At 38.5% G+C, this 18,799-nt stretch overlaps 2 protein-coding genes across 6 annotated transcripts; both read right to left on the bottom strand.

The window, feature by feature from the left end:
* Positions 1-4,813: 4,813 nt before the first annotated feature.
* Positions 4,814-10,009, bottom strand: LOC136835640 (C-type lectin domain family 1 member B-like). 2 transcript variants are annotated; one of them, XM_067099444.1, is made up of 4 exons: positions 9,897-10,009; positions 7,689-7,724; positions 7,286-7,462; positions 4,814-6,108 (listed from the first exon to the last, which is right to left on the bottom strand). In XM_067099444.1, the coding sequence occupies exons 1-4, from the start codon at positions 9,925-9,927 to the stop codon at positions 5,867-5,869; spliced, it is 486 nt and encodes a 161-aa protein (XP_066955545.1). In that variant the 5' UTR covers positions 9,928-10,009; the 3' UTR covers positions 4,814-5,866. The 2 variants fall into 2 exon arrangements, with proteins under 2 accessions (XP_066955545.1, XP_066955546.1); XM_067099445.1 differs by having other exon boundaries at positions 7,286-7,459; positions 9,897-10,006.
* A 1,193-nt stretch (positions 10,010-11,202) lies between these two features.
* On the bottom strand, positions 11,203-18,667 carry LOC136835638 (uncharacterized). 4 transcript variants are annotated; one of them, XM_067099439.1, is made up of 7 exons: positions 18,593-18,646; positions 15,642-15,849; positions 14,819-15,081; positions 14,378-14,404; positions 14,132-14,188; positions 13,450-13,620; positions 11,203-12,247 (listed from the first exon to the last, which is right to left on the bottom strand). In XM_067099439.1, the coding sequence occupies exons 1-7, from the start codon at positions 18,621-18,623 to the stop codon at positions 12,000-12,002; spliced, it is 1,005 nt and encodes a 334-aa protein (XP_066955540.1). In that variant the 5' UTR covers positions 18,624-18,646; the 3' UTR covers positions 11,203-11,999. The 4 variants fall into 4 exon arrangements, with proteins under 4 accessions (XP_066955540.1, XP_066955541.1, XP_066955539.1 ...); XM_067099440.1 differs by lacking the exon at positions 14,378-14,404 and having other exon boundaries at positions 14,786-15,097; positions 15,754-15,849; positions 18,593-18,667; XM_067099438.1 differs by lacking the exon at positions 14,378-14,404 and having other exon boundaries at positions 14,786-15,081.
* Positions 18,668-18,799: the final 132 nt, after the last annotated feature.

Genomic DNA, 18,799 nt, shown 5'->3' with positions numbered 1-18,799 from the left:
TACTGCCACCAGTGCTCACCTTTAAATCCCGAAGTAATTTGAACCAGAGACTTCATTCTAAAGGTCAATACCAACAATAAATCGTCGACTTGTATCCAACATGTTTGCGATGTGTGTAATATGTTTCTGAGATGTTCATGACATGTTATACTGCAGTCTGGATGCACACTTAATATTACATGAAGGAATTTGAACCCAAGCATTCGTTCCAAGGGTTAATATTACCAATAAGTCGTCGACTTGTATCCAACTTGTTTAAAATATGTTTCTGACATGTTCCTGACATTTATACAGCAGCTTGGACAAACCCTTAAAAACTCCCGAAGGAATTTGAACCCGAGACTTCGTTCGAAGGGTTGATATTATTAATATGACCAATAAGTCGTCGACTTGTATCCAATTTGTTTAAAATATGTTGCCAACATGTTCCTGACATGTTATACAGCAGCCTGGATGCTCCCTTAAAAACTCCCAAAGGAATTTGAACCCGAGCATTCATTCCAAGTGTTACTATGACCAATAAGTCGTCCACTTGTATCCAACTTGTTCAAAAAATGTTGCCGACGTGTTCCTGACATGTTATACTGCAGCCTGAACGCTCCCGTAAAAACTCCCGAAGGAATTTGAACCCTAGACTTCGTTCTAAGGGTTAATTACCTCCTCCGTTACACCCGGAAGAATTCTGGGCTTTTTTTAGCCAACCTCCAGGGGACGCTAATAAAGGAAGTTCCTGCAGCAGCAGCAGAGGGCCCTGCGTGCCTCCGGCAGCGAGTTATCGAAGGTATTCCGACAGCAGACGAACTATTACCTTCAGGAATATTTCACCTTCAGAAATATTTGTATACACGGAGACCCTCTGGGGAATAGTCTACAGCATTACTTACTCCCTTGGGTAGTTTATCACTTGGTGAATTCCCAATAACATCGCTTGTTAAACGAGAGAGAGAGAGAGAGAGAGAGAGAGAGAGAGAGAGAGAGAGAGAATTCAACTGTTTGACTTTTATTTCTTTAACTTGTATTTTATATTCGTTTATATATTTTGTGAATTGTCCTTATTACCATCGCTAGTTACGAGAGAGAGAGAGAGAGAGAGAGAGAGAGAGAGAGAGAGAGAGAGAGAGAGAGAGAGAGAGAGAGCGAGAGCACACATCACAGTGGCAATGAAGTACATGAAAACATTTTAGGCATTGAACCCAAGTCTTAGAGAGAGAGAGAGAGAGAGAGAGAGAGAGAGAGAGAGAGAGAGAGAGAGAGAGGGCGTCTTTTCAGAGTACACTACATCTTTGTCCCTAAAAGGGAATGTTAATAAAAGAGGAACCCTTGAGGACAATATTTCATTCCGGGCATGATGCATATTTAGTGGGAGCTACGACCCCTCTATTCCAGGACTGGAAGTAAAACCCCATTTCTTGACGGAGAATTATATAGTACAGTATGTGTATATATATATATATATATATATATATATATATATATATATATATATATATATATATATATATATATACATACACACATATATGTATATATATATATATATATATATATATATATATATATATATATATATATATATATATATGAGTGTGTGTATGTATGTATATTTGGACATGTGTGCATCCATGCACCTACGTACTCGTACATACACACACAAAAATAACTCTCTTTTTAGAGTCCATATTCCCTTCCAGTCGACTGCCTTCCCCCCTCCTCCCCCACCCCATATTCCCTTGGGAAACATCTGTTCCATAACCGGTGTTAGTGGTCATTCTGCTGTCATTAGAACGGGGGGGGAGAACATTTGTTCCACAGGCTTTATTGTCGTTTTCAGGAAGTTATTACGGCACATTTCTCTGGAGATGGAGTCTCGTACACCGTCATTGTTCCTGGGAAGATGACCACCACCACTAGTCTTTGGCTTTGTTTCTTCGAGAAGTTCATGGATGTTGTTTTTCTAAAAAAAATTTTAAAAATTTATATTTTGTTGGTGTTATTATTTTCCCTTCATTGTTGTAGGAAGTAGTTGTTAGACTCGTCGGTAACGGAAATTCAAGAATACGTATGTATATGTATGTATATATATATATATATATATATATATATATATATATATATATATATATATATATATATATATATATATTATATATATACATCAAATATATATACTGTATATTTGTATATACATCAAATATAAAGAGCCCATAGAAACGCCCAAAAGTGTGGAAAATAAAGGCTATATTTCGGAGACCAAACTGTCTCTCTCCTCAGCCAAATGGTCTCTGAAATATAGCCTTTATTTTCCACATTTTGGAATTCTGTTTTATCAGAAAATATTTCATATCATATACATATATATATATATACATATACATACACACACACACACACACACATATATATATATATATATATATATATATATATATATATATATATATATATATATATGGTCACTTTGTTAAGCATTGTTTGTTCTTTTATCTAGTTATCAGGAGATTCAGATAATTTCTTATCATTTTCCATTGTGTTTCTCTTTGCCCTCTGTGACAGTGTTAGGAATTTCCAACTTTTATCAACATGTTGTCTGGGCATTTTCCCATGATGCTATTCTTATCTCTCTCTCTCTCTCTCTCTCTCTCTCTCTCTCTCTCTCTCTCTCTCTCTCTCTCTGTGATTATGAATTCAGTGAACCATAATTCCTATTTTTCATTCTACATTATATACCGTATATGCTGTTAACAGAGTTATGGCAAAAGACTCCTGCATAAATGTGTCGCGTCACTGACCACAGTACTTGCGACGCCAGGTTAAATTAGTCAATCAGTCAATCAGTCAACTCCGTGAGTGCCTCAGTGGTACTCGAGATCAGTCAGTCAACCCCACGAAGGCCTCAAACTTACTTCACCAAGGAAAGTTTGGGCATCATACCTTGGGGTAAATGAGGGTATTGTAATGCCCTTCCCATCGCCCTCTACCTAAAAAAAAACTGTTAGAAAAGCACTGATTCAGTTGCATATGTTGAAGTGAATTACATAAGTGTAATGGAGTATGTATAAGTGTTATGTAACATATTATCATTCAGATATTATTATCATGAAGATGATGATAAGGAGATTTGGGTACCTTGACTTTGTTTCTTAATAATTCCTGGCATTTATTTTGTCGGTGTCGACGGATTTGGAGAATGTCGACAACCTACAGAAGAAGAACAACTTTGAAATTACAGTAACTCTTACAAACGCATTTTAGGAAGAATCTTCTAAAACTTCAGTTTAATGAATGATAGGGAATAGTAGACATTCTGTACACTCCTCAAGGTACTTCCAAATTGCAGTAAAAACATGTCATAAACTTGTCGGCAACATGTTGCCCACACATCGTTAACAGGTTGAATACAAGTCTGTGACTTATTGGTAGAACCGTTGCTTCTCATTATTATCCATCATTTGTGTCTGCACTTCAGTAAGACATGTTATAAACATGTCGTCAACTTGTCGCACACACATCGCAAACAGGTCGGATACAAGTCAACAACTTATTGGTAGAACCATTGCTTCTTTTTAGCATGCGTCATTTGTGTCCACGCTTCAGTAAAATGTCTTCAACACACATCGTCAGCTTGTCACACACACATCACAAACAGGTTGAATACAAGTCTGCGACTTTTTGGTGGAACCAGTGCTTCTTATGAGTATCCATCATTTGCCAAAGATTCGTTCTGCACTTATGGTCGTTGACTTGTTTTCAATCTGTTTGTGACATGTATGCAATAATTTGCTGACGTATGTTTATGGTATGTTCTGCTGTAGTGTGGAATCACCTTTCAAATTCAACTTCCCTCTGTTAGAGGAAAATTGGATAGTTCTAATCAAGGCCAAGAGAAAGAGAAGGTGTGCTCACTTCCCCCCAGATCCCCCATGTAGGCGGAGCTTTGTCTACCTCCTTAATGCGTCATCACCTACGTAGTTACCCCAGGCGGGAGGCGACTCCGCCTTCTTGGGTAGACCTTGTCCCACTGAGTTAAAGCTGGTTAGTGTGGATCACATAAATAATATTTGTAAATTGCAACTTAACTGTGAAATAAGGGTCTTAGCTGACTGGTGGTAAAAGGTAAGTCATGCAAGAAGCCGGCTTTAGAAGTAAAAGTAGTATTATATAGAAATAACATTACTGCCAAACCTAATTTTTAAGGTATATATTATGTTAAAGGCAGATAGCGAAACCAGGCATTTTGCGAACTGCCTGAAATTTCAGCCAGATAGTGAAATGCACCTTGGGACATTTGATCCCCCCAAGGGATAGTACTAAACACGGCAAAACAGTGACTCACCTACACTGTTCGCAATGTTTAGTACTAGCCCCTGGGTGGTCAAATGTATTCCACTGTGATTAGTACTAGCCCCTGGGGGTCAGTTGTATTTCTCTGTGTTTAGTACTAGCCCCGTGGGGGTCAAATGTATTCCACTGTGATTAGTACTAGCCCGTGGGGGGTCAGATGTATTCCGCTGTGTTTTAGTACTAGCCCCCGGGGGGTCAAATGTATTCCACTGTGATTAGTACTAGCCCCTGGCGGGTCAGATGTATTCCGCTGTGTTTAGTACTAGCCCCTTGGGGGTCAAATGTATTTTGCTGTGTTTAGTACTAGCCCTTGGGGATTTAATGTCCCTAAGTGCATTTTGTTAGCTGCCTGAAGTTTCAGGCGGTTCATGAAGTGCCTGGTTTCGCTATCTGCCTGTAACATACAGTACAGTATATATCCAGGTATCAATGTCTATAATGCTTATTATCTCGGGCAAACATATAAAAGTCATTTTGAGTTCAGAGGGTTTACGATTTGAGTTTACGAATTTACAGAAGTTGTACAGCATATAGATGGACTGCAGTTTATAAACTACAATTATTTCAGATAAAAAAAAGTGACTTATTGTTTACCATATTTGCTGTTTACATTTTTACAAAGGGGCTTTTGACATAGAAGCAGCAATGGTTAGTCATCTAGTAAGAGTCTTTTGACAAGGAAGAAGCAGAAATTTGACGCTGCTTAACCATCCACTAAGAGACTTTTGACATAGAAGCGGAAGAAATTTGACTGTGGTTAATTGTCAGTAGAGAGACCTCTGACAGTGGTTAAACAACCAATTAGAGACTTTAGACATAAAAGTAGCAAAAATTTGACAATGTTAACTAACCACTCAGTGACTTCTGACATAGAAGTAGAATAACTTTGACTGTGGTTAATTGTCTACAGAGACCTTTGGCAATGTTTAACCAACCAATTAGAGACTTTTGAAATAGAAGCGGGAGAAATTTGACTATGGTTAATTGTCTATAAAGAGACCTTTGACATTGGTTAACCAGCCAATTAGACTTTTGACATAGAAGCAGAAGAAATTTGACTGTTGTTAAGTCTACAGGAGACTTTTGACACTGGCTAACCAACCAATTAGAGACTTTGACACTGGTTAACCTACCAATTAGACTTTTGACACTAGTTAACCACCCAATTAGAGACTTTTGACACTGGTTAACCTACCAATTAGAGAGTTTTGACACTGGTTAACCAACCAATTAGAGAGTTTTGACACTGGTTAACCAACCAATTAGAGACTTTTGACACTGGTTAACCAACCAGTTAGAGACTTTTGACCCTGGTTAACCAACCAATTAGAGACTTTTGACACTGGTTAACCAACCAATTAGAGACTTTTGACACTGGTTAACCAACCAATTAGAGGCTTTTGACACTGGCTAACCAACCAGTTAGAGACTTTTGACACTGGTTAACCAACCAATTGGAGACTTTTGACACTGGTTAACCAACCAATTAAGACTTCTGACATAAAAGTAGCAAGAATCTGACAAATCAGCTGAACTGGCATATGACATTTTTGGCAATTTGGCAAGACACTTGGCTGAAGTAAAAGTAATCTAACGAATCTAACATGACACAGCCTAGGATTGACGTTCGCACGGGCATCTGGTAGTCGTTTCTCTTGTACCCCCAGTAGGGGGTGCCCATCTTCACGTTGCTGCCGTCCTCCCAACGCCATATTGGATCGTGCCCCTCCTTTGTGGCACCTATCCAGTAGTCGGTGTTTTCCAGGCCTGGAATTTGTAAAGAAAATTTGAGGTTTGGACATTTTTAAAGGTACGGTAATGTAAAACTACTTCATGTCATCTTGGGAATATAATATGCGATGTACACTGCATATAAATTCAGTAGCTCCGTTTCAGGCAAAGGATATACCGTCGTTCTGCATATTCTCCAAATTTTTTTTGTGGGACTTGTCCATTATTTCAGATCTGACACCAACATTTTATTTTGAATCTGTGCTGGAGAAGCTGACTTGAGAATGCAAAACTGTAGGTTCCTTTCGTTCTGAGTTTTCTGGATCCTAGTTCAGAAACCTTTCTGGGTTTTGTTGTTCTGAATGTGTGGTCTGAAGCAGAAATTTTGCCAAAGAACTCAAGACTGTGTTTATTGTTGAACTTATCTCCAAGGATAATGAAAAGTGAGGACATTACCAGATAAAGTTTTCTGATTTGTATTACGTTAATGTTCTTGGGTAAATCATTAAGGGTCCCACAACAGTAGTTGACAGTCCACAACAGAAAAAGTGAAAGGGTTTGATTGTGAAGATCAGTATTTTTGGGGGGTGAATTTGGTGAAATGTGGAAACCAGTGGTCAATGGCTTTTCATACATATTTCTTCCAGTGTCTATATCTGGTATATTTCGGTCATTAAATCTGAGAGTATATGCATCATATGTATCCAAGGGTGCTTTCCCTTATAACTTCCTGGTATAGGATAGTTCGTCTCAAGTTAACTTCGTCACTATCATCTTCATCAAAGGCCCTCTAAAATCCCCCTTTCCTGTGCTTTGTTTTCCAAAAGTCTCCACTCATCTCCAGCCTCCTTTCTCAGTGTGCTCACCCAGGTAGGTCTGGGTCTGCTAACCCTTCTGGTCCCCTCACAGGAGCCCACCAGACACTATTACTATTCTCACAGGGGTTGTGTGATGGACATTTCCAGCCCACACCTTAAGGAGTCTTTTTTGTGCTTTGGAGCCCAGCTTGCACAATTATATCTTATTCTCCTACGAGGATTGTGTGAAGGACAAATCCAGTCCACACCTTAAGGAATCTATTTTGTGTCTATTGTCCTCCTTGAAACCGCGTATGTATAAGATATGTTAATTAAGTGAACAGAAATTTGGAAATTGAAAGGTCTTCACAGAGACTGAGGGCATCAGTGACCCGCCTGTTCATTTCGATACTTACCATTTGCATGTATATAGACCACGATATCATGGAACAGATTGGCATCATCGAGCTTCACCAATTGCGCATTCAGTGACCCGCAGAATTCACTCATTTCGTACCAGGTTCCGGTGCTAAAGCTGTCGACGAAGATGCAGTGTCCCCCAATGGCCTCGAAGGGCGGGGAACACTCTGCTGCTGAAGATTCAAACATGTTATTTAGTGGTATGCAGATTTGTATACTTATACCAGCTCAAGGCTGGCTTAGGAGCTTAAAGGGTTAATGCCTTACACTTTCATAACGACTAACTATACATATCACAGTCACTGAATTTGTTTTCTTACAGTTATGACCAAAAACCTCTGTAATAATGTTTACAAGTGGTAATCACACAACAACTGGTGATAACGAAAGCTGAATTACCTTCTTGTCCAAAGAGCAGTGTGGGGAAACCCATTCCTGAAACAAGGCAGAAAAGATACATGGTTATAGCATTTCCATACCAAACGTTCACATGACATAGACACAGTTTCATCATCATATAATAGCTATGACTCAGTAGGAAAGGTAATGAGGGAGACAGTTTCATCATTATATAATAGCTATGACTCAGTAGGAAAGGTAATGAGGGAGACAGTTTCATCATTATATAATAGCTATATGACTCAGTAGGAAAGGTAATGAGGGAGACAGTTTCATCATTATATATCGCCATGACTCAGTAGGACAGGTAATGAGGGAGACGGTTTCATCATTATATAATAGCCATGACTCAGTAGGAAAGGTAATGAGGGAGACGGTTTCATCATTATATAATAGCCATGACTCAGCAGGAAAGGTAATGAGGGAGACAGTTTCATCAGTATATAATAGCTATATGACTCAGTAGGAAAGGTAATGAGGGAGACAGTTTCATCATTATATATCGCCATGACTCAGTAGGACAGGTAATGAGGGAGACAGTTTCATCATTATATAATAGCCATGACTCAGTAGGAAAGGTAATGAGGGAGACAGTTTCATCAGTATATAATAGCCATGACTCAGTAGGAAAGGTAATGAGGGAGACAGTTTCATCATTATATAATAGCCATGACTCAGTAGGAAAGGTAATGAGGGAGACAGTTTCATCATTATATAATAGCCATGACTCAGTAAGAAAGGTAATGAGGGAGACAGTTTCATCATTATATAATAGCCATAACTCAGTAGGAAAGGTAATGAGGGAGACAGTTTCATCATTATATAATAGCCATGACTCAGTAGGAAAGGTAATGCGGGAGACAGTTCATCATTATATAACAGCCATGACTCAATAGGAAAAGTAATGAGGGAGACAATTTCATCATTATATAGTAGCTATTACTCATTAGAAAAGTTGATGAGGTAGACACAGTTTCATCATTATATAACAGTTATGACTCAGTAGGAAAGTTGATGAGGTAGACACAGTTTCATCATTATGTAACAGCTGTGACTCAGTAGGAAAGTTGATGAGGTAGACAGTTTCATCATTATATAACAGCTGTGACTCAGTAGGAAAGTTGATGAGGTAGACACAGTTTCATCATTATATCTATGATTCAGTAGGAAAGTTGATGAGGTAGACACAGTTTCATCATTATATAATAGCTACTACTCATTAGAAAAGTTGATGAGGTAGACACAGTTTCATCATTTTATAATAGCTATGACTCAGTAGGAAAGGTAAATGACATAGACACAGTTTCATCATTATATAATAGCTATTACTCAGTAGAAAAGATGAATGAGGTAGACAGTTTTATCATTATATAATAGCTATGACTCAGTAGGAAAGGTAAATGAGGTAGACACAGTTTCATCATTATATAATAGCTATTACTCAGTAGGAAAGGTAAATGAGGTAGACAGTTTTATCATTATATAATAGCTATTACTCAGTAGGAAAGGTAAATTAGGTAGACAGTTTTATCATTATACAGTAACTATGACTCACTAGGAAAGGTAAATGACACAGACACAATTTCATCATTATAGAATAGCTGTGACTCAGTAGAAAAGTTAAATAAGGTAGACAGTTTCATCATTATATAATAACTATGACTCAGTAGGAAAGGTAATGAGGTAGACAGTTTTATCATTATGCAATAGCTATGACTCACTAGGAAAGGTAAATGATGGAGACACAGTTTCATCATTATATAATAGCTATTACTGTAGAACAGTCTCCCTACTGAGGTTATTGTGCAAATGGGACCTCAGAAGTTCAATGGAAGGTGCAGTGCAATACTACCCGCAAGCATTTCTTGTATTTTATAAATTAACCGAATTTTTACTTATTTATTTTTCTAATTTGTTAATATTGTTTTTCCTTTTCTAATAACTGATATCTTCTTTCTGCGTTTCCTGTTACCCTCAAATGAACATCATATTCTTTGGAAGCTTGAATTTCAAGTCAGTGGCCCCTTTGGTGGGCTTGTTCCATATGAATAGGTCTCATCTTCTGAATAATAATAATAATAATAAAATGTGTATTATTTACCAGAATATCCTCTATCCTATTAGCTCCGTATTCCATAAAAAAAAATCTATGTATACAAAAACTACGAAAAGTGCACGAATGAATTCTGAAATGTAAGTATATCTTACCGAGTAGGATGAAGAAAAACAGCCTGTCCATGGTGAGAATTTGACTTGCAAAAGGAACAACTCCAGCCTTATATTATGTGCTTGGGGGTTTATCAGGCGGCCAGAGGTTTTTTATTGTCATCGCAAGGTTTCTTATCTTTCAAAAATGGAGGACAAATAATTATTTCCCAGCAGAGGTACTAGAATTATTTCTCACTGACAGCTTCGACAATACCGTGTGACAGTCTAATTGACTGATTGATTTGGGTAAACTGACGTCGCATTGTCATGACGTCAAGCATCTTGGAACTGGATTTTGAATATGAAATTTAGGCCAAATGCCAAGCGCTTGGACCTGTGAGGTCAGTCAGCGCTGAAAGGGAAATTGAGAGGACGGTAAATGGTTACAAAGGTGTAGAAGGAGGAAGAAAAAGCTCTTGCAGTAATTATGAGAGGGTGGATAGTAAGATGGAAGAAAGGGAATACGAACGGTGGTACAGCAAAAGGATCGTAAGGGGTTGTAGCTAGGGGCCGAGGGGACGCTGCTAAGAACATTAAGTAATGCGTACAGTGCACCGTGTGAGGCGCACTGATGGCACTAACCTTCCCCGGCCCCCGCCCCCGGGGAATTCAAGTGCCGTAATCTAAAGCATGTGCAAGATTGGTGGACGTCTCTGAGGTGGAAGCTTTGTCCTCTTATCAGAACATATCTTGGAAAAAATCCTGATGAACACCTGCTGTGTACTACACAAAGCTCTCTCTCTCTCTCTCTCTCTCTCTCTCTCTCTCTCTCTCTCTCTCTCTCTCTCTTCTTCTTCTTCTTCTCTCTCTTTTCTCTTTTCTCTCTCTCTCTCTCTCTCTCTCTCTCTCTCTCTCTCTCCTTTTTCTTCTTCGTCTTCTTCTTTTTCTTCCGTTATCTCTCTCTCTCTCTCTCTCTCTCTCTCTCTCTCTCTCTCTCTCTCTCTCTCTTCTTTCTTCTTCTTCCGTTATCTCTCTCTCTCTCTCTCTCTCGCCTTCTTCTTCTTTTCTTCTTCTTCTTCTTCTTCTTCTTCTTCTTCTTCTTCTTCTTCTTCTTCTTCTCTCTCTCTCTCTCTCTCTCTCTCTCTCTCTCTCTCTTTTCTTCTTCTCTTCTCTCTCTCTCTCTCTCTCTCTCTCTCTCTCTCTCTCTCTCTCTCTCTCTTCTTCTTCTTCTTCTTCTTCTTAAGGTATGAATGGGACAGCGACCATTTTCTTATCCTTTCACAAGACCAAGACTTCTTATGCAGTGTAAAAAGCTTTTTTAATATGCAATACAAAGGAAACTATAAATAAATAGAAACACGAGACATTAACACACAAAATTTATTTCACTTACAAAAAATTACTTGTGTTGTACAGTCCCTGATGTAGTTAAGCATTTTTGTGGAAAATATAAAATACTGGAATTTAGCTTTTCGAGAATTATTTACCTATGGCTTGGAGATTTTTTTAGCTTGATTAGAATTCGAGAAACATCTCAAATGAAGCTGGAGTTTTTTTTGTCAGCTAAAACTTTCAGATGATAATCGTTTCCATAACTCGTAAATTCCTCAAGAACAGTTCATCATTTCAAAAAATTCCTCAAGAATAATCCATGAAATCGAAAGTTCCTCGAAAATAGGTCATCAAAAATACCTCATCAAATTTAAAATTCCTCATGAATAATTTATCAGCTCAAAAATTCCTCAAGAATAATTTATCAGCTCAAAAATTCCTCAAGAATAATTAATCAGCTCAAAAATTCTTCAAGAATAGTAAATCATTTCAAAAATTCCTCAATAGTCCAAAAATTCCTCAATAGTCCAAAAATTCCTCAAGACTAATTAATTAACACAAAAAAATCCTGAAGAATAATTGATCAGCTCCAGAATTCCTCAAGAATAGTAAATCACTCTAAAAATTCTTCAAGACTTATACATTAACACAAAAAATTCTTCAAGAATAATTCATCAGCTCAAAATTCCGCAAGAATAGTTAATCACTTCAAAAATTTCTCAAGAATAGACATACATTTCAAAAATTCCTCAAGAATAGTAAGTCATTTCAAAAATTCCTCAAGAACAGTTCATCACATGAAATCCTTGGCTGAAGAGGAAGGAGTGAAGTCTACCACGCGGCCTCGCAGATGACCCCGAATTCACTGTCACAGGGAACATCGTTGAAGTAGAAATGAAGTTTTTCGTCCAAGACTGCGCAGTTTTCCTTCTCGCCTCCTTCAGGAGCCTGCTCGTTGGAGCAGCCGTGGTTCGCCCAGAATGGCGTTCTCATCAGAACACTAGACCCGTCCTCCCATTTCCAAGAACCCTCTGCTGCCTCGTCAGTAGCACCAATCCAGAAGCTGAGGGTTGTCAGTTCTGTAGTGAATATGGAGAAAAGAAATTGTAATTAGTATTGTTGAGGCTGCATGCCCTCCCATTTCCAGGAGCCATCTGCTGGCTCGTCAGTAGCACCAATCCAGAAGCTGACAGTAGTCAGTTCTGTAATGAAAATGGAGGAAAGAAATTGTAATTATTACTCTTAGGCCTTATTCACACAGGCTGCATTTTCTTACAGTGTTCTGGTAATGAAACTTGGTCACAAGGCCATTCTTGTATCGAAATATATATTCACCTTTGTCTGGAAAAGACTGGAAAGGATTTTAGTTTATTCTTGGGCTACATGAGCAGTCATTTCTACCACAATAGCAACATCATAGAACTAGAATTTTGTAGAGACAAGTACAACGCTGTTGGAGAAACAAATCCACAGTTACGTATGGATACATATATTTAAAAACAAATCTGTGCAGAGAGCTTTTGGGAATCTGTTTGATTCCCCCTTTTCAGATTGAAAAGGTGAATCGAACTGATTCCCAAAACCTTTACTGTCTGGTGGTGCAGTGGTAGGGTTCTCACCTACCAGTCGAGAGGACCTGGGTTCAAATCCCGCTGCTCACTGGTGGCTTGGGGATGGCGCCATTGCATAAACCCGGTGGCCCGCCAACCTAGCGGTCTGAAAACGCGAGAAGGTAATTAAGAAAATAGATATCAGTCCTCGGGCTGGGGCGTTAAACTGCTCATCGTGGCTGTCAGGAAGATACTGCTGTCGAACTGCCGGTCACACCACACACATAGTGTAGAGGCAAAACGCGCTATGCAGCACGATACATCACCAAGGTGGGCGGGCATATGCTGGCAGAGGTGACTTACGAATCACACTGTGAAGCCTAGTGTAAACTAGCCTTTAGGCATCAGGACTTCTCCTCCACTGGCTGTCGGCCGGAGTTCAGCGCCGCGCCGGCCCTATGGGCCTTGCGAGCCCCAGGACGACTTTAAAACTTTGTAACCCAGACATAACTGTGGATTTGTTTTTCCACTTCAAGACTCATGCTACTTTGAGTATTTTTAATAATGACGCCATTCTGAAGTTACTATCCAGTTTAACAAAGTTTATGGAAGTTATACGAATGAAGGAGAAATTTAACAGCAGTTTTAGTAAGTATGTTCTGTAAGTGACACAAGTCAGCAAATTACGGACTTCATTGAAAAGAAAAAGAAACTAAGAAATAAAGACTCACGATTGCTGTAGAGGTAGTCAGTGATGTGGTAGAGAGAGTCGGCGTCAGGTATTTTGACGATATGCCCTCCGAGTAAGTCGCAGAATTCTGCCATGCCGTGGTAAGTTCCTATGCTGAAGTTCTCCACCATCAGACATTGCCCTCCAATCTTTTCGAACGGGTGTTGACATGCTGTCATAAACAGTATTAATTATTATTATTATTATTATTATTATTATTATTATTATTATTATTATTATTATTTGAAGGAAGTAGACCCTCTCTTAAACAGGTCTTATTGAAAAGGTCAAGTGTTAATTTAGCTGTGTCCTCCCTATCTGTTGTAATCGGCTTCTTTGCCTTCCACGTGCCAACATTCCAGTGACCAGTCGCCCACCCTCTCCCTTCTGCATAGGTTGGTATACCTCCAGCGATTTCTAATTTATCCTTATGTACGAATGTTTTTAAAGATATTGTTGTATAATCTACATGTATTTCTAATTCACAATATTTATACTTTTATTGCAGCCTTGAAAATGAGACTAGTTGTCTTGAAACGTCGGCACAAATTAAGATTTTATGTGCCAGTTTGTTTCCATATATATGTATATTATATTATATGTATGTACTGTGTATATATATGTATATATATACATATATTTTTTTTCAAAGAACAGTTGTTGAATCAATGCATATAACTTACCTGACTCAGTAGAAGTTGAAATAGGAAGAGGAGTAGACGGCCTTTCAGTCGTAGGAGCAGGAGAATAAAGGGTAAACCATTTAGTAGGAGGAGCAGTAGGATTAAAATGCACTAAAAGTAGGATACCATCTAGTAGGAGGAGGAGTAGACGGCCTTTCAAAATAGGAGGGTAGAACCCCCATGCTACAAGAAGTAGGATACCATCTAGTAGGAGGAGGTGTAGACGGCCTTTCAGTTTCGTAGGAGGGGTAGAACCCCATGTAGGAGTAGGATTGGGAGAACCATCTAGTAGGAGGAGGATTTTAGACGGCCTTTCAGTCATTTTAGGTAAAGGACCCCATGTTTAAAAAAAGTTTAGTTTTTTAGGATACCATCTAGTAGGAGAATCAGATTGTTTCAGTCTTAGGAGGGGAGAACCCCATGTTCACTGGTTTAGGATACCATCTAGTAGGAGGAGAAGTAAATGCCTTTCAGTCGTAGGAGGGTAGACTTTACCCCATTTAGGAGTGGGAGTAGGATACCATCTAGTAGGAGGACCAACAATTGTTTTCCGGCCTTTCAGTCGTAGGAGGGTATTGAACCCCATGTCAAAGTATAAGATACCATCTAGTAGGAGGAAGAAATCTGTGCCAGTGGCCTTTCAGTCATGTAGGAGGGTAGAACCCCATGTAGGAGTAGGAGTAGGATACCATCTAGTAGGAGGAGGAGTAGACGGCCTTTCAGTCGTAGGAGGGGTAGAACCCCATGTAGGAGTAGGAGTAGGATACCATCTAGTAGGAGGAGGAGTAGACGGCCTTTCAGTCGTAGGAGGAGTAGGACCCCATGTAGGAGTAGGAGTGGGATACCATCTAGTAGGAGGAGGAGTAGACTGCCTTTCAGTCGTAGGAGGAGTAGGACCCCATGTAGGAGTAGGAGTAGGATGCCATCTAGTAGGAGGAGGAGTAGACGGCCTTTCAGTCGTAGGAGGGGTCAGGACCCCATGCCTAGGGTGAGGAGTGGGATACCATCTAGTAGGAGGAGGAGTAGATGGCCTTTCAGTCAAAGGAGGAGTAGGACCCCATGTCAGGAGTGTGAGTATCGGATACCATCTAGTGGGAGGAGGAGTAGATGGCCTTTCGGTCGAGGAGGGTGGGACCCCATTAGGAGTCAGGATACCATCTAGTAGGAGGGGTAGACGAGCCTTTCAGTCTAGGAGGCTAGAACCCCATGTAGGAGTAGGAGTAGGATGCCCATCTAGTAGGAGGGTAGACCGCCTTTCAGTCATTAGGAGGAGTAGGACCCCATGTAGGAGTATAGTCCAGGATACCATCTAGTTGGAGGAGTAAAGACATTGGCCTTTCAGTCTAATTAGGAGGGTAGGACCCTTTTGTTGGAGTAGAGAATGAGGATACCATCTAGTAGGAGGAAGAGATTTTTATGTGCCAGGCCTTTCAGTTGTAGGATTAGTAGGACCCCATGTACTGTGAGTATATATGTAGGATACCATCAAAGAGGAGGAGGTTGAATCGGCCCTTCAGTCGTAGGAGGAGTAGGAGACTGTGTAGGACCCCATGTAGGAGGAGTAGGAGTAGGATACCATCTAGTAGAAGGAGGAGTGGACGGCCTTTCAGTAGGAGGAGGAGTAGGGTACCATGTAGTAGGAGGAGGAGTAGGCCATGTAGGAGCAGTAGGAGAAGTAGGATCCCATGTATTAATACGAGAAGCCAGAGACGAATTAACTGAAACAGTAAAGAAAAGCGATATATGGTGTATATCATGGACTATTGTTACATGTCTTATTCACAGGTTTTAATTTTTTAAAATTATGTTTTTAAAAAGATTATTCAGAAAAAAATATGAAAGGAGTTCTATGGAAATTTTGCCACGTTGGCTGACAACTACTGATGACGTTTTGGGAGATGTAGGAATGGTACTGTTGAGGTCAAGGTCATATTTAGCAGTCAAGGGTCAAAAAAGGTATTTTAATCTGTGTCTAGATTTTTAACCTTGGCTAAAGTTATAAACAGTACAGATAGAAATTCATATTAGGCTTCCACAACCTAATAATTTAGCCAATCATAGGATTGAGGTGAACTTCAAGGTCTACTTTGAGGTCAAAGGTCAATTAGGAGTTTCACTTTGATAATAAATTTAGAGCTATATGTGGCTTGTGGTCATACTTCATGAACTCTGCAAGCCAGGCACTTATATTTGTCATACTTAATTCTCTAATGATGCCTATGTTGTGCAGGTGGAGGTCATAGGTCTTAGGCCAAAGTCAAGGTCATATGTCGGGGTCAAAGATCAAAGATGAACATACATTATATTTATATATGAATTTATTTGCCTGTTTTCTTGTCTGTTTCTGAGGGGTAAAACATTTTTGGGGATAGATCGGTTAGTCTTGGTGGAGGTTTGTGTTCTCTCTCTCTCTCTCTCTCTCTCTCTCTCTCTCTCTATCCAGTGTGTAATTTTTCTGTAAGTGAGTAGAGCAATGCGATTCCCTCCCAGTTTGTGCATTAACTCGTTTCTGGAGAGATATCAATTCGTTAGTAGTCTTATCTGGAATTATTTCTCCTCCAGGAGTGTCACCAGTGCAAGTTAACTATGCAGCTTTCCTCTTTGTTCCCGATTGCCTGAAGAATCCGCCTATACCGAGGCCGATATCATTGCACTGCAGATTGGCTTAAGGACCACTTGCAAGTGGCCATTTACATGTACCCCATTGGGAAACTGATGCGTTATTCATCAGTTCAGTGAATTACTGCTGTGTCCTTTTGCCACTTGTGTATTTTAGTGAGATTTGTCCAACGTTCCCACAGTGAAATTTAAAATGTTAAGAAGCATATTCTCACTTGGCGACCTTCCACTTATTGATTGTGTTTTCAGTTATTCGGTTTGTGGTCCTGCGGGCGGGTTTTGTAAGGCTAAGTTTCTTGAGGTAATGTAAAAATGCAGTCACCCCTTGGTAATCCATAACAATATATATATATATATATATATATATATATATATATATATATATATATATATATATATATATATATATATATATATATATATATATATATATATATATATATATATATATATATATATATATACGTATATATATATAAATTAGAATAACCTCACATTGAAACCAAAATATATAGTATATTTCAACTGGACAGAAGCCGCCTCAAAAGCCTCAAGAAATCTCTCGATAAATCTTGAAAAGAGAAAAATTTACCAAAATGCGTTTCATCTTAATCACGAGGAATATTCAATTAAGAATAATCGATTTAATTTACCATGTAACTCTATGAAATTTATGTGAAAGCAGTTTGGATGTTGGATTTTGCAATTTATTCGCTTTTTTAAATCAAAGTCAAATTGCTTGCATGCAGTGATTTGATATTTCTTAAGTATCCACAATATATATATATATATATATATATATATATATATATATATATATATATATTTATATATATATAGTTATATATATATATTTTATATATATATATTTTATATATATATATATATATATATATATATATATATATATATATATCATGAAATGAGTAAGACGAACTAACAGGACTATTTTCATGATAGGAATATTCTGCCAGTTTTGGCAAATATTAGGCATTCATTTATTGATTTAGAAATGCAGTGGGGGTGAAATATAGAAATAAGTTTAGAGGAAGCGTGTGTTTCGACCTTATTTTTAGCAACGAATTTGGACCTCGGAGCTGTAATGATTTATTTAGGGTTCCTTTGTCGAAGAATATATGTGATGAGAAGATCACACTGGACGTAATACACTTAGAAATCTATTTGATTGTGTGGTTATCAAGCCATGACTTAAATCCCTCCATTTTGCATAGTCGTCAAGCCACTTGAACAGTCACCTCTCTTTGGCAGTGTCCAATCACAGGCATAGCAACGAACGAATATGCACCACCGTGCAGTAAATGTGCCTCGCTGTCGAACTTCTCAGCAGCTCCAGAGGTCTTTTATTCCTCACACCTTTGGACTGTGGAACGTCCTCCCTACTGAAGATGTCGTGCAAATAGAACCTCAGAAGCTCAAGCGACGATACAATGCAATACTACCCTCAAGCGTTCCTTGTATTTTGTAATTTGACAACATTTTTTATCTATTTATTTTTTTGATGTGTTATTTTGATTTTTTTCTTTTCTGATAATTGATATTTTCTCTCTGCATTTCGTGGTACCCTCTGGTTCCTCTTTCACGTGAACGCCATATTCTTTGGAAGCTTGAATTTCAGGTCAGTGGCCTCCTGTGGTGGACTTGTTCTATATGATTAGGTTTCATCTTCTGAATAATAATAATAATAATAATAATAATATGTATTATCTACCAGAATATCCTTTTATCCTATTAACTCCGTATTCTATAAAAAAAAAATCTATATAATCAAAAATTGCGAAAATTATGTTCAAGAATGAATTCCGAAATGTGATTACATCTTACCGAGTAGGATGAAGAAAAGCAGCCTGTCCATGGTGAGAATTTAATGAATAAAATGAGCAACCTTAGCCTTATATTATGTGCTTTGGGGCTTATCAGGCAACCAGAGTTTTTTATTGTCAACTTGAGATTCCTTATCTCTTAAAAATTGGATATACATATTATCTGCCAACAAAGACACTGGAATTATTTCGGCCAAGGTAATTAAAC

Source organism: Macrobrachium rosenbergii, chromosome 55, assembly GCF_040412425.1.
Source record: "Macrobrachium rosenbergii isolate ZJJX-2024 chromosome 55, ASM4041242v1, whole genome shotgun sequence".
Taxonomy (NCBI): Eukaryota; Metazoa; Arthropoda; class Malacostraca; order Decapoda; family Palaemonidae; genus Macrobrachium; species Macrobrachium rosenbergii.
The sequence above is the reverse complement of the archived record's forward strand: the minus strand, read 5'-3'. Positions and strand labels throughout refer to the sequence as shown.